Here is a 15,045-nt window from a genome sequence, read left to right on the forward strand (position 1 = left end):
CATACTGCAGTGCACTCCCTCCCTCTTGGTGGACAGAGACAATGACAGCAGTTTTTCTTCTGACACAGGGAACATTTATTGTTTGATTTTCAAGTCAAGTACTCTTGTCATTGTGTACAGTATAACTGTGTGTGTTTGGCATCTGTGTGTCAGCATTCACCTGCAGGAGAAAATAAATCAAATTAACGCACATCTGGAGGGGAGTTTAAATGTAACCTCAGAAGAGTTGGTGTGACGAGCTAAAACCAGTAAATTCACCCTCTTCCTGTTTAAAAGAGCAAGATCTTGAACCCAAATATGTTTTTTGTTTTTACAAAAGAAAAGCAGCAGAGAGGCTGCAGTGTGTTCGTGTTTGTTGTAGAAAAAGCTGGAAGTTCCCAGCTGGTGCATCACAATTACATTTACTGTGATCCCAACTGAGACAAACGAGGGCAGCCACTAAACTGTCAACTTCCTTAAACCTGGATTTATCAGACTCAACTGATTCAGCGAAAAAAGAAAGTGTGTGTGCCCAGAGGCATAATTCAGTGTTTCTCACCTTCCATCAGGTTCTGGTACAGAGTTCAGGAATAACTCGATGTATCTCTCTCCTGAAAATTCGAGAGGGTTCAAACGTTAGTGAAACTCTCGCACTGACCAATGAACAGCAATCATTATCATTTTTATATTGAAACATGTTTAATGTGATAACAAACCAGAGCACACAGATGCTCTGCTAACATTAAATCTGAGGCATTTCACATGCCTTAACCATTAAAGTTTTATCATGTCTACCATATTTTCACATTTCTTGAAATGACAACATTCAGAATACTCACACAGACTCTTGGCAATCAGCTTCACAGAGAACCTGTCATGGATTTATCTCAACCCCAGCAAATAAAGCTCAGAAATGACTATTTCCTAAGGAGACTTAAGAAGGTATCAGCTCTTCTTAACTTCTACAGAGGAGCAATTGAAAGCATCCTGACTGCAAACATTACAAAGTGGTATGGGCCAGAACATCATTGGTACCCATCTACCGAGCATCATTGACATCAATGAGGTGCCTGCACAGAGCCCAAAGGAGTACCACACCAATGTGGGGGGGCTTTTAAACATGTCTACATCAGCTGGCCTTGCTGTTACAGCCTCTCCACCCATCTCACCTATGTACTGTCTGTCTTTGGACATGGCGGCCATGGCGTCCTGGTGGGAGCTGAAGTAAACGTTGGCCTCTCCATTCAGCCTGCCGTCAGCACAGCATTCAATCAGGATCTTTGACACAACTAGAGGAGAGAAGAACTGCAAGAGAAAAACAAACATTAGAAAACTTTGTGCAAGTGACCGCCAATGCAGCAACACATCCGGCTTCAACATCTCGACATGTTTGTCTTTATTTTCTTACTTTAACGATGTCTTCTCCGGACGCCTGGAAAGGAATTCCTCTCATACGGACAAAATGAAGCGTCAGGGCCGAGCTCTGGGGAGCATCAGGGAACCCTGATGAAGCAGACACACCAGCTGACACCACGATAAACACCTTTTAACCTAATTGTTCACAGACAGCAAAAATGTCAATTACCTGTGTAAGACCTCCCCACTTCACTACTGTCTCCCAACCGAGCTAATCTATCATTTGCGCTTTAATTTAACCAATTTACACTGAAAATTACATATTTTTTCAACGAATAGATCAGTTTAAATCTATTTTAAACACGATTTTGTCCCCAGTCACCAAAATATTGTTGTGTTTTGTGTATCAGGGAGGTTTTATCACCACATTTTACATTAAACTGTGTCCTCGTGTAACGTTACTGCTCAGGAAAGTCATGGAAAGTGAAGAGAACAATGGGAGAAAGTGGCAGAAAGAAACAGTCAAACAGCATGTTATGTGGGGGGGGTACAGACTCACTGGTTCTGGGGATGGTCTGTGAGGCAGTCCACCTGTTCGCTGACTGAAGGCCGTTCTGAGGAGGAGCTGAACTCCTCGTCCTCCTCCTTGAATGAATCTCATCACTTCTGCTGGGAAACACCTCAATGTATCTGCAAATACAGACAGCAACAAACTATCACGTGATAAGTACGAGGAGGAAGAGTCTGTCAGTATCTGAACAGTAACATCAGCTACTTGAGACAAAAATTTAAACGGGCTTATTAAGTCGGGCCAGGTTGTGCAGCGTCCTACCTGTTTCCAATGACCTCTCTGTCTCTCAGCAGAGCTTCATCTGCTGCTTTTTGAGAGGAAAATTGCACAAAGGCCTTTCCAGTGTTCCTTCCTCCGTGGTCTGTGACGATGGTGATCCCATTCTCCACTATATCCAAACCTGAAAGACGAGGTAAAATGAGCTCAACCTTAGACATCTAAAGCAGTAAAATGCAACATACACATGAACGCAGCAGTAATATTAATCCAAAAACATCAGATATTATAGTAAAACATTTTACTGCACAATGAGTATTTTTACTTTCATACTTTCAGCACATTTTGCTGATCACACTTACCTGCTTTTACTTAAGTAAGGTTTGGAGTGCTGCTTACCTGAAAAAAACTGAGCGATGTCGGCCTCGGTGCAGGTGAAGGGGAGACCTCTGAGCCGCACCACCCCGTCATCACCTGGAGGTTGGACGGTTTTCTTCAGAATGGCTTCAGCTTCCCTGTTTGTCACCTCATACACTGCAGAAACACAAAGAGCGGGACATGAGCATTTTCCTTTTTAGTTAGGCTCCATTCAAAAGCCCCATTAAGTCAATCTAATCCTGCCATCACTCATTTCATCATTCATATCAGTGACTTCCCTGCTGTAGCCTGTCAAAACTTGTTTATGAAAATGTCCGAGCACCTGCATTGCAGCCATCCACAGCTCGGAACGCAAAGAGACGAACCTTCAACATAGCGTGGGCCGAGGTACTGTCTGTGCTTCTCCAGGGCTTTTCTGACGTCCTCTTCGTGCTCCATCTCGATGAAGGCTATACCTGACGGCCTACCCGACCTGGTCTCAATGAAATGGATCCCCTTCTCCCCATCATGGATCCTACACTCTGAAGCACAGGAAACATATGTTGGCAAACATTTCTTCCTTTGCAGTTGGACAATGATCTTTACCATCAAATATAACATTAGCAGAGAGTGACTCAATACTGAACAGAAAACTTCAGCGAAAAATAAATCCTTCAAACAGAATAACAACACAAACCTGAATGATGAAAGACATGTGTACAAAATACATTAAAAAACGTAGCTGTGATAAGCAAATATCCATCCACGTATCAGTGGGGCTCTAATCACCACCGGTGATGCTCGCTGTCTCAACTCTCACCTGAGAAGAACTGCAGGAGGTCCTCAGCCGAGCATGACCACAGCAAACCTTTGACCTTCACGATGTACACCTCCGTCTCTGACTCTGACTCAGACTGATAGGCCGGCAGTGGTGGGTATTCATCCTCACCAGGTGCTCCTGCCTGGAAGCAAAATGTCAAACTGACTACAGAAACTTGCTGAAGGTAATGCAACAAAGTTGGTTGTGCATCATCAGATTGTTTTATATTAAAACACCATCATGCCACGACTAACTACAGAGCAGCTGTAGGTCACGGTCTGAGCCTCCATCTCCCCAAACAACTGCTTTCTCTGCATTGCATTTATACTCTGTCTCCTCCATGTTCCTATAAAGTACAGCAATGATACCTTTATCACACACCCAGAGACCCACAAACCAACCATTACTTCTATGTAGGAACAGCTCCCAAGGTTGGTGTGTGACAGTTTTATGTAAGTTAATTAAACACAGCTTTATTTAGGAATATGTACCGTGGAAGTATAACATAAACTAACATGACAAAGGTCTTTAAACTACATTTTGCCATGGGCCCCATGCACAAGGCAGGGCCTACATACTGGACTGGCTTTAGTAAATATTAAAATTTAGTGGTGCAAATTTACTGAAGAACTTGTACTTAAGTACTTGAGCCAAGTTTTTTTCTTTTCATACCACTTTCTACAACACATTACAAAAAAAAGTTGGGACGGTGTGTAAAATGTAAATAAAACAGAATGTAATCATTTGCAAATGAACTGTGTTTACTGGCAACAGTTTTACGAAGTGTTCCCGAGTCCATGTATTAATCTCCTTTATACAATCATGTGTTCACAAAGTGGTGAACCTCTCTCCATCCTTGCTTGTGAACGACTGAGCCTTTCCAGGACGCCCCTTTCATACCCAATCATGATACTATCACCTGTCACCGATGAACCTGTTTACCTGTGGAATGTTCCAAACAGGTGTTTTTGGAGCATTCCACTACTTTCCCAGTCTCTAGTTGCTCCTGTCCAAACTTGTTTGAAACATGTTGCTGCATGAAATCCGGAATAAACAGATATTTACAACAAGCAATGAATCTGATGAGGTCAAACATTAAATATACTGGTTTTTTAGCATTTCAATTGAGTTTATGTCAAAAAGGATTATCACATTCTGTTTCATGTATGTTTTAAACGTAGATTTTTTTTACACAAAATATACCAAGAGCTTCCAGAATATGATGCTTTATTATAAATTAAACTACCAAACAGCATATACTGAGTACAAGTTCATCTGACACAATTAGGCGATTCATTGATTAGCTGACTGACAGAAAATTAGTTTGCAACTTTCCATGTAAAAACATTTCATGGTTCCAGCATCTTCTTTTTTTTTTTTTTTACCTTTAATACTTTAAGTTCATTTTCCAGATTACCTCTATGTATTTTACTTGAGTAACATTTTCAGTGCAGGACTTCTATTTGTATCAGGGTATTTTTATAGTGTTGTATTCGTACTTCTTACTTCAGAAAATGATCTGAATACTTCCTCCACCATTGCCTCAATATAAAAAGTAGAAAGTAGAAAACTATTGTTAAAACTGACTTCACTTCTTTATAGGCTCGTAAAGCGCAGACATTTAGTCCAATTTGAAAACTGCTGTGATGAACCCTGCTTGGCAGGTGATGCAGTCAGCAGCGCCACCCGTCATCAGCCGCTGACTCCCCCTGTGTGTGTGACTGACCTTGGTACAGAGGCTGTAGCGGCTGGTTTTCACTGCGGACTGAAGTTGACACAGTCTCTGCAGACACACTGTCCGGGTTGTTGATGACCATGTTCGCTGCTGAATGATCCCACGGCTGCTTGACAAGACACCGGCTCTTGTTTTGATGCCTGTCGACAACGTTACCTGCCTGACTGCGACACACCGCTGCAGTAAAAACAACAGAGATTTACTGTTGCCGGACATTTTAGCCAAACCTAGCGGGATTCCCGGTTAAGTACACCAGTCTTCGATGAGATATCCAAGTAGTTTCAGTCAGTTTCTCCCTGAACGGAGCTAGTCTGTTTAGCTAAACTAGCTATCGCCGGCTAAGCATGACAACAGGCGGCTGAACGAACTCACGTGGGACAGTCAAGGGCAGCGCTCGAGAGTTACAGTTAACGGGAAAACGTTTCAACTCCAACTTCCGGCTAACTTCCGGTTTGATAGGCTAATACAGCTGTCCCCAACCACCGGGCCGCCCTGTTCTGTTCATGTTGACGTGTATTTTATTGACTGACTTCATTTTAATCTGTAGGCTATTTAGGAAATGGTGGTACCACTAACCCCCGTCAATAGTTTTCGCCCTGAAATACTTCCTCTATCTCACTCTGCTCTTGTTCATGTTTCACGTACACTGCCACCTAGAGGTGGGGATGCCATAAAATTCCTCATAATGTCTTGCTTGGCATAATAAAATAAATGATTTTCACTCCTCCAGCTCATTCAGTTACCCTGAGGGACTCTGTTTCTGGTTTTGAGACAGCTGCAGCACAAATTGTTTATCAGGAATAACTGGTTTAAATGCTGCTGATCCCGACAAAAGCTCTCAGTTTATGCATTAGTTTTGGTTTTAGCTGCAGCAGGAGACAGTTTAATTAGATGTTATACAGAATGTAGCCTGAGATAAGATAACTTCAATTATGGGTGAATATAGCAGGACAAAATGGGATATTTTACATTTGAGACTATAATTGGATTGTCAAACTGCGAGCTGTTGCATGATATTAAAATTGGTATATTGGGTCATACATACATAAAATTGTTTTGAGCAAACTGTGTTGTATGAAAATAGTCAACAATGAGATATTTGATAGATTACAAGGTCTTGTGTACCTCCACATGCTAAATGTACTTTTCTTTGAACAATTAAGATCTCAGTGGAGAGTCCTCTCTAGTGGGGTCAGGGCCGCAACTAACGATTACTTTCATTATTTATTAATCTGCCTATTGTTTTTCTTGATAGTTTTGTTCATAAAATCCCAGAAGAGCCCAAGATCAGATAGTCATTCTGAAAAACTTATCTGTTGATTGAATGCATCAGCAATTAACTTGTTTTATCTGATCACGCCCAAAAGATATTGGTCTGAATCAAAGTTATTCAACCATAACAAGCAATAAACAGAATATTCTCTGGTTCCAGTGTCTCATATATGAGAACAGAAGACATTTGAGGGAGTTAGTTTGGGCTCTGGGAACTTGTGATGGGTGTTTTCCACTATTTTCTACCATTTTATAAAATAAACTACTCATTGATTGAAGACAAATAGTCAACAGAATAATCCTAATAGTTGTAAAAACAACTTTGCAGTCTGTGGATGTGCAGTAAATATATAACAGTAATTACAGTATATACAAATCTACACAAGCAGATCAGAAGCTGAAATCAAGTGACTAAAACCTTTATTTTGAAATTGGGTGGTGGGATTGAAAACAATCTTTTTTCTGATGTTGACTGACATTGCTTCAGCAGTTTGTAGAGGTGAAAGTTGCTGGCTCTAAATCCATCTGCTGAGGAGCCGGATCTACTGAGGCGGATGTTGTCTGACGACAGAGTTTCTTGTTTCTTTGAGAGACAGAGCAAAGTGGTTTTTGGATGATTCAAATCCAGAGTGATGATGCATTTTGCAAACTGAGTTGACTACAACACTGCCCCCTGCACACAAAGTGCTTGAGTTTCCAAGTCATAACCAACCTGACAGGTGGCAGCTGGGTGCAGGTGAGACGGCTGGTTTGTTTTTCCCAACGGCGTTGAGGTACGAGGCCGAGGTCGCCTGGGATGAAGCGAAACAGCAGGAACAATGGATCTGTGGCTGCATTCAGGGTGTTTACTCTGTGGAGGAGAGGCAGGATGGTGGGAGCAGGAACAGATGGTGGGAAGTAACAAAGCAATGCTTAAAGACAGACTTTTCCTTCATTAGATCGATCTGACAGCTGCAGTTAAGTTGAGCCTCAGCAGGCCTCAGATCCAGCCCACTGTGCTGCTCTGAGGAAACATCTGCAGTGTGGTCTGGGCGTTTCCAAACAGTGCTTACACCACCGACATCATAAACTTGACCATACCTCTCAGTGGAGACATCAAGGGTGGAGACTGTTTCCTGGTGGACGGTGCTCTCCAGGATCTCCAGCAGCCTCTGCATCTTCTCCTGATTGTTGGACGCCTTTTCCGAGTCCTGCTGAGGACAGAGAACACCAGAGCTTCAACAATCAGAAATGGTCTGATGCAGAAAGAACCACATTTTTTCTGATGTTATTGAGCTCAATCAATTCACAAACAAAAGCCATATTCTACTACCTGTTCACATGTGTAAGGATGATTTTTCTGTTCTTGGGTATTTTGGGGTTCATTCACAGATATAACTTTTACACATACATAACTAGCTGTCAACAGGGGAGAGGCGGTCGATCGCAGGGCAACATACAAAGACAGACAACCACACAATCACACTCACACCTAAGGGCAATTTTCAGAGTCCCCAAGTAACCTAATGAGCATGTTTTTGGTCTGTGGGAGGAGGAAGCCGGAGTGCCTGAAGAGAACCCACGCAAGCACAGGAAGAACATGCAAACTTTGCACAGAAAGGCCTTGCCCGACCCAGGGATCGAACCGGCGACCTTCTTGCTTTGAGGCACGTGCACTACCTGCTGCGCCACCTTGTCGTATATTGCACATGTTATTATGCTGGTTATCTTGTTTCGTTTTTGTGAATCACACTACTGACTACTTTCGTTTCTCTGTTTCAGCTTTGTGAAAGCACATTCAACACTGAACATCATTACTGACTGCATTGATCATCTCTTTTTATATATCTCTATTTTAATTTATTACTAATGATAAAACAGTGCTATAATTTATATAGCAATATACCACTGTGAACGGGACAATTCTATGTATTTTGAGTGTTTTTGCTTTTGAACATTAAGGTAAGTGAGATTTCTGACTGTCCTGTTTAAAACACAGATATTCTGATAAGGTTTCATTTCAGGCATTCATCGCTGCAGTGGGAAGTGAAGCAGCTGTCCTGATGCTGCAGGTCAGGGCTGTTGTTTACCATGACGTTGTGTCTGAGAGTGATGACTGCTTTGAACATGACGCCCTCCAGCTGCCTGCTTCTGCTCATCTCCCTCTGCAGCTCGGCCCCTAGCTGACGGACCACAGCTGTTTTTTGACAATGCTCCTCAGACGCTGAGGCCAGGTCCTGGCTGAAAACACAACAGAGACAACGCTGTGATTACTCAGCTGCATTATGGGGGTGAAGCTCAGTGGTAGAGCATTTAACTACAGATCTCTAGTTCAAGTCTGGATGCTCCTCAAGTCAGATTTATGTTGTTTAACTACTGACAGCTTGGATTGTCTGTTTACAGCTGTGATCAGAGGCAGTGGAGTTGGCCAAAAATAATGTTTTACATTTTCAATCTTGAGGATTATAATGTTTACTATAATAATGCACCTTATCCTGATAAATGTGAATCTGAATCTGAGGTATGGAGACTAGAAAGAGATGAAACCTTCACCTGAGATTCTCTTCCATGGCCAGCATGTGGTCATGGATGATGCTACCGTCCTTTAGCTTCACCTCCAGCTGCAGGCACCTCTCTTTCAGCAGCTTCACTTCCTGAAGAAGAGAAGATGTTGAGTGATTTTGTTGTGCCATTCTCTCAGAAACACTGGGGCCCAATTTTGTCAACAGCAGCAGTGATGCAGATGTTGAAGGGTGGATGGACAGAACAGTGGTAGAGCATTTGACTGCAGATCAAGGGCCCTCAGCTTCAAGCGTGGACACCCTGACGGCAAAGACGGTGTTATTTGGAGTATTTGGCTGCAGATAAAGTGGTTTCTGACTCAAGTCCAGAAGCTCTCTATGTCATGGATAATCACTTCTGTGCCAACATTGCTGTTGTCCTCTTACCTTTTCACAGGTCAGGCTCTTCTGGGAAATCTTGTTGAATCTATTCTCCAGGTTGTTGGTCCTGATGTAAAGATCTTGCACTCTTTCTCTCAGGGCCTCTTTCTCCTGGACCAGATCCATGTTCTCCTTCAGTGAGAGCTTCTCCAGCAGCTCCATGTGCTGAGCCCTCTCCTCTTCCACGATGATTGAGGTCTTCGCATTGACGGAATCCTCCAACGCGCTCTGTATCCTGTTGAGGACAGGCAGAAGGTAAGGGTATATTTACTTTTTGCGAATCAGTACTTTAAAGCAACACTCAAACCAACATCAAAAAATGAGATCAGCATGAAGAATTCCCCCGTAGATGTAATGTTAACTGTCAGTTTAACTCCATCTTAGACTTTACTTCTTGTCCAACTCCATGAACAGCCTGTGGATGGCAGCTTCATGCTCCATCTCCTGACTGACCAGCTGCTTCTTCAGAGACTTGATGTCAGACTGCTGCTGCATCAGCTGCTCCTTCTGCTCTTCAGACTTTGCTGCTGAGGGGAGGAGAGAGAGAAATCAATGATTCCCACAGCATATTTCACACAAAGTGCTTGGATCAGTGTTTGAGACCACCCTCCCACCGCACCTCTCCACCGTCAGGCTCGAGGGGTTGTGTCGGACGTATTTTTGAAACTGTCTGACAATCTGACACTCACTCAATTTGCATTTTTTACAATTTCAAGCATAATGAACCCTTCACACCAAGAATCTAGTCTGAGTACATTAAAATTTTCCATGTTGATTCTGGTCCACACACTGAGACTTAACTCAGCCAATGAGAAGCAGCTGATCAGCTACTCTACCAATCCTCACAATCAATGTACTTACAATTTATTGATGTCATATGTCCAATGAGATGAAAGATCCCCTTTCCATCATGATATCTTGAGTCTTGTGATATCTTTACATGAAATAACTATAATAAATTGCAGCCTTAGTTGTTTTCATTTCCCAAAATGCAGTTACTGCAATCCTAAATCAAACAAATCTGAATCCATTCTAAGAGGCTGCAAAACGAAATAACTGAATGCTGTGGAAGACACATTTGTCCATTTGCCCATTGCCTCACCCTGCATCATGATCACTGAGCTAAGTTCATCAACCAGCTCCTGTAGCTGCTGTAGCTGCTGCATCTGCTGCTTCAGGGCCTCTCTGCCCTGATTCAAAGCCTGCTGCTCACTCTCCACCTGTTCCGTCAGCTCGTCCACCTTCTTCTCTTCTTCAACCAGCGTGTATTGCAGGTACTCAGTGATGTCGTTCTTGTCTGTCTCCATCGCCCTGTACTGAGCAGCGAGGGTCTTGTTTTCTTTCCCCAGCTTGACACAATTAAGAATACATCTGCATAAGGAAGATGGACACCTAGGTTTAAGGGTTTTATGCAAGAATCTACTGTAACTTTTGTTGGAAATACAGTATTTAAAACGGAATTATAGATGCATCCTCCATCAGAGAGTTTTTATCATGCTGATATTGTGACCGAAGCTTGTCCTCAGGGACGGTATGTCATGAGGTGAAATACAATGATAATTCTAGGAAATGAAAGCTGGAGAAAGTTTCCAGTAAGTGTTTTATATTGTAAAACAATGTCAGTAAAATTTAAATGTGATACAAGTTAATACTTGTTGGTTCCAGCCTCATGTGAAGATTAGTCGCTTATCTTTTCTTCTATTTGACAGTAAATCGAATATCTTTGGATATTGCATTGATGTTTTAAGAAAAGACACAACCATGAGTTCTGGACGAAACAACTATGGGCAAATAATCGGCACTGTAACTGATAATGAAAATAGCTAATCGTTAGTTACAGCCCTATCTGGAAGAGCACAGCACTTTACATCTCACTTTATATTAATTCTGCTTAACATGACATTTATTTAACCATATTTCTCTTTACTATATGTAGCTATTATAACATATTATTGTATTTTCTTTTGCACTTAAATTCAGTGTTTATCAGTACCTAACATGAAAGCTAAGTTAGTACAAACATGTTTCATTCCCAGTAATAGCCCAAGTTTAAGTAATTCTATTATAACTAAATACTTTTAATTTTTTAGCACTATTTTATGTGGCACAAACAACTTAAGAGGCACAAACAGGTGCTAATGCTAACATAGCTAACATCACTCTGGCTGTGCAGATGAAGCAGGGTTTTTTATAATTCAGTTACAGTATAATTTCTAAATTTAGAAGACAATAACTCACTGATATATGTACAATTATATATTATTCAGTGTTTCATTCAGTGTAACTATTAAGGATTTATTTCCCCCCTAAAGAGAAGCATAACATTCCCACCTCTCCAACTCCTCATGCAGATAGCGAATATGTTGGGAATAAAACGATGTCTCTGTCTCTTCAGAACTGATGTTGTTCGCCATAGTTATGTATCTGTCCTTTTCCTATATACCTATATATATATTTTTAGTTTTATGTTGCTTATCTCCATCTTTTAATCCCTCTTCCAGGGCATTTGTTAAAGAAAGTTCACAGATAAAACTATGCTGAGAAAGCTGTTGCTAGGGAGACAATCCAAAATTTCTAACCTTTTCAAAAGTAAATATAAACACTATTCAGAAACAAACGATATGATGGGCTGTTTCAAAGTCGTTAAGTTAGCAGCTCACTGGGTGGTGACAGCAAGGCAAATACGGATGAGATTCATGCTTGAACGTGTGTAGTGGTGAAGTTTTTATATTAGAAGTGGTTATTTTGGTGATATTCATGGCAAGATGGAAGCTAAAAACACCAGCAGAGCTGATGGGAAACACTGTGAACCATACCTGCTTCAGTCTGTGTGAACTGACCAATCACAGTAGACTGGGCTATTCGCGAGGGGGGCTGAAACAGAGCGTTTCAGACAGAGAGAAGAGTTATGCTGCAGCTATGGACAGTATGAGCAAAATGAACAATTGTATTGTATGACTGCATAATGGTCACGTGAGGATTAAAAATACTATGGATTGGCAATTATGGACTGTATCTACTAAATTTGGGTTCAATATCAGTAAAAAATGAACTTCAGCTGACATGAGACATCCATATTTCCTTAGAGACTAATAGCGTCCGGTTTATTGCTGTTTCACTAAATCAGACACAGCTCATATAAATCCACATTCTCCACGACCAACCATCACCGTCTCTAACGAGTAAACACATTCAGACATTCAGCTCTGTGATTTTAAACTTTCTGGTCACCTCAGGCCCTCGTGGTCACACTCTCACTGCACCAAGCCTTCTTCAAGTGATGATGTGACCACAAGGTGTTGCCAAAATGCACAAAACTCATCTTTTGATTATCTAATATACAGTATTTTCAATTTTGATTTGTTTTCTTGCTTTTCTTCAGTCATTCAGCAAAAAGAGTCACTTGACTTTTACCTCAGAAACAGCCATTTTGTCCCAATTGTTTCAGGAGGAAACTGGTCTGTGTTTTCTGTGGATATCTGTCAGTTTGTACTTTAAGGTGAACAAAATAAAGAGATTTATTTTCAGTCATCTGATAAAAGATGAACACAGAAATTAATGGTGGATGAAACCCAACCTGGATGTCTTGTGAATGTCATCACCAGGTCTGAGGATGCTGTCAGGCCTCATTTCAGCTTGTCAGGGTTAAATAAGACAGCTGATAACTGAGGGATTCAGGCTTCACAGGAAGTTGTTGTCAAGTTAAAGATCCTGGAGGCCGGACTTGAATATTAGAGAAATGGCTGAAATCGCTGCATCAGAGGATTCATTTCTTCTTCTCCTGTGTCCTCCTCTCCTTCATCTTTGTCCTCTTCTTCTCCTGCTTCATAAGTGGTGCAAAGTACCCACAGGATGTACATCTACTCAAGTACTGCACTCAGGCTGTACTTTGACTTTGTAGATTAAGATTTTTCCACATTATAAAGTGATACATTCGATTCACTGTTTTAGATTAAACTACCCAGCCAGCAGTGTATAAAGTAAGACTCTTGGCGAGAACGAGCAATATTAATCAAGCAATAGGCCCTTTGCGGATGAATAAAGTATCTATCTATCTATCTATCTATCTATCTATCTATCTATCTATCTATCTATCTATCTATCTATCTATCTATCTATCTATCTATCTATCTATCAACAACTTAAATAATAAAATAGTAACAAACTGTAATTAATGTGTAAGATAAAAATAAATTAAACAATCAGATTGTCTCTGCTGAAATGTATTTTTAGCATCATCATCATCATGAAGCATGAACCAAAAAGGAGTCAGTGATATAGATTAAACACAGCAGCTGCAGGTCTGCTGGTTCTGGAACAGATGCTCCTGTAGCGCCTCCTGGAGGCCAGAAGTCTCCTCTACAAGTGGAGCAGCTGTGGTGTCTTTTTGACTTGGATGGAGGTGCTAATGGTCCAGGAGAGGACCTCAGAGATCTGGACACCCAGTGACCATCTCCACTTCTGCTCCATTAATGTCGATCTGATCTTATTACCACAGTGTCACATGCAAACTTGACAGTAACTTTGGGAAGCCGACTTTTATAATCTTCCGAAACACATTTAGCTCAGTTACAAGACCATTTCCAACTTGGAGGTGAAACTGAGGCTGAAGGAGGTCTCAAGGAGGTTCAGTTATTTCAACCAAGTTGAACTTGGTAATTTCTAAGGTTCAAAACGTCATGGTCCAGTTTTGTCATGCAGACTCGAGAGGGGATGGGGACAGTGTGGGCAGAACTTAAGGAGGTCTCATGCAGGTTATGGCAAACCTGCAGAAGGCTGAGAAAGGTGAGGCGTGGCTTTGTCCAGGCAGCAGGCAAGGAGAACTACTGACCCTTGTTTTCTGTGGGCAAGTCAGAGCTCAACACTCATGGGAAGCTTTGCCCATCTTTGCATTAAAGGTCACTGATGTTGTCCACATTGGCGAGCCATCAGGAGTGTCTTGATAATATGACAGTAGACTAATGAGTAACATGTAATTCTCTATTTAGGAGGAGCAACATCTTGTTCTTCCACGTTTTACTCACAAAGTGTTGCAGAGAAGCTTGACACTGTGTGTCTGTTTTTCAGATTTTTCACAGCAGGGAAGGAGAGCTACTGACCCCAACTGAGGATGTAATCAGGAGTTGAAAAAAAAAAAAAAAAAAAACATTTGAAGGACACAGCAGAGCTGAAGGGTGCATGGGAAGCCCTGGCAGTGCCTGCCTTAGGTTGACCCAGGGTTTCACAAGAGATTCTTACCCACCATTGGTTAACTTGATCCTTTCTTGTCTGTGATATGGCAATATTTGGTTTTGTCTGAACAGCTGGGAACATTTTAACACAGGTTTAAAGGAGAATCTGAACGTGCCTGATCTGATGCGTGTGCACAATCAATACTTATGGGACTCAGGATTGTTCTCAGTTGTCTCATTTACTTTCAGCAGGCAAAAGTGAACTCTGGACTGAGATTTTAGCAGAAGCAGTTCAAGATTCAAGGAGGAATCTGTATTATGACCATGCTGCTAATGTAAGTCCAGTAGCTCATTTTTTCCCCAGGGCCCCCTTACAGGGAAACTGGCCACAAAAGCCATTCTGGTAAAACCACTAAACATTTATAATACAGTATAATAATTAAAGTTTGTGTTATAACTAACTTTTTTCTTTGTTTTTCTCATCCAATTAATAAAATTAGTTTATAACCTGTGTGATCTATCCAGTGGTGGAATGGAAGTACATTAACTTGTACTGTACTTAAGTATAGATTTGAGGTACTTTCTTTTCATGCCACTTTATACTTTTATAGTCCCCAACATCTTAAAGGGAAATAGTGCACTTTTTA

At 41.4% G+C, this 15,045-nt stretch overlaps 2 protein-coding genes across 2 annotated transcripts; both read right to left on the minus strand.

The window, feature by feature from the left end:
* Positions 1–56: 56 nt before the first annotated feature.
* grsf1 (G-rich RNA sequence binding factor 1) lies at positions 57–5,636 on the minus strand. The gene is made up of 10 exons (XM_070963657.1): positions 5,026–5,636; positions 3,300–3,441; positions 2,866–3,021; positions 2,522–2,656; positions 2,168–2,306; positions 1,895–2,025; positions 1,388–1,482; positions 1,149–1,284; positions 539–590; positions 57–160 (listed from the first exon to the last, which is right to left on the minus strand). The coding sequence occupies exons 1-10, from the start codon at positions 5,248–5,250 to the stop codon at positions 157–159; spliced, it is 1,215 nt and encodes a 404-aa protein (XP_070819758.1). The 5' UTR covers positions 5,251–5,636; the 3' UTR covers positions 57–156.
* Positions 5,637–6,789: 1,153 nt separating this feature from the next.
* On the minus strand, positions 6,790–11,641 carry LOC139332199 (cilia- and flagella-associated protein 157-like). The gene is made up of 9 exons (XM_070963934.1): positions 11,559–11,641; positions 10,330–10,598; positions 9,619–9,754; positions 9,234–9,462; positions 8,839–8,939; positions 8,376–8,526; positions 7,387–7,499; positions 7,019–7,156; positions 6,790–6,889 (listed from the first exon to the last, which is right to left on the minus strand). Exons 1-9 carry the CDS (start codon positions 11,639–11,641, stop codon positions 6,790–6,792), a joined length of 1,320 nt encoding a protein of 439 aa, XP_070820035.1.
* Positions 11,642–15,045: the final 3,404 nt, after the last annotated feature.

This window comes from Chaetodon trifascialis, chromosome 6, assembly GCF_039877785.1.
Source record: "Chaetodon trifascialis isolate fChaTrf1 chromosome 6, fChaTrf1.hap1, whole genome shotgun sequence".
NCBI classification, from domain to species: domain Eukaryota; kingdom Metazoa; phylum Chordata; class Actinopteri; order Chaetodontiformes; family Chaetodontidae; genus Chaetodon; species Chaetodon trifascialis.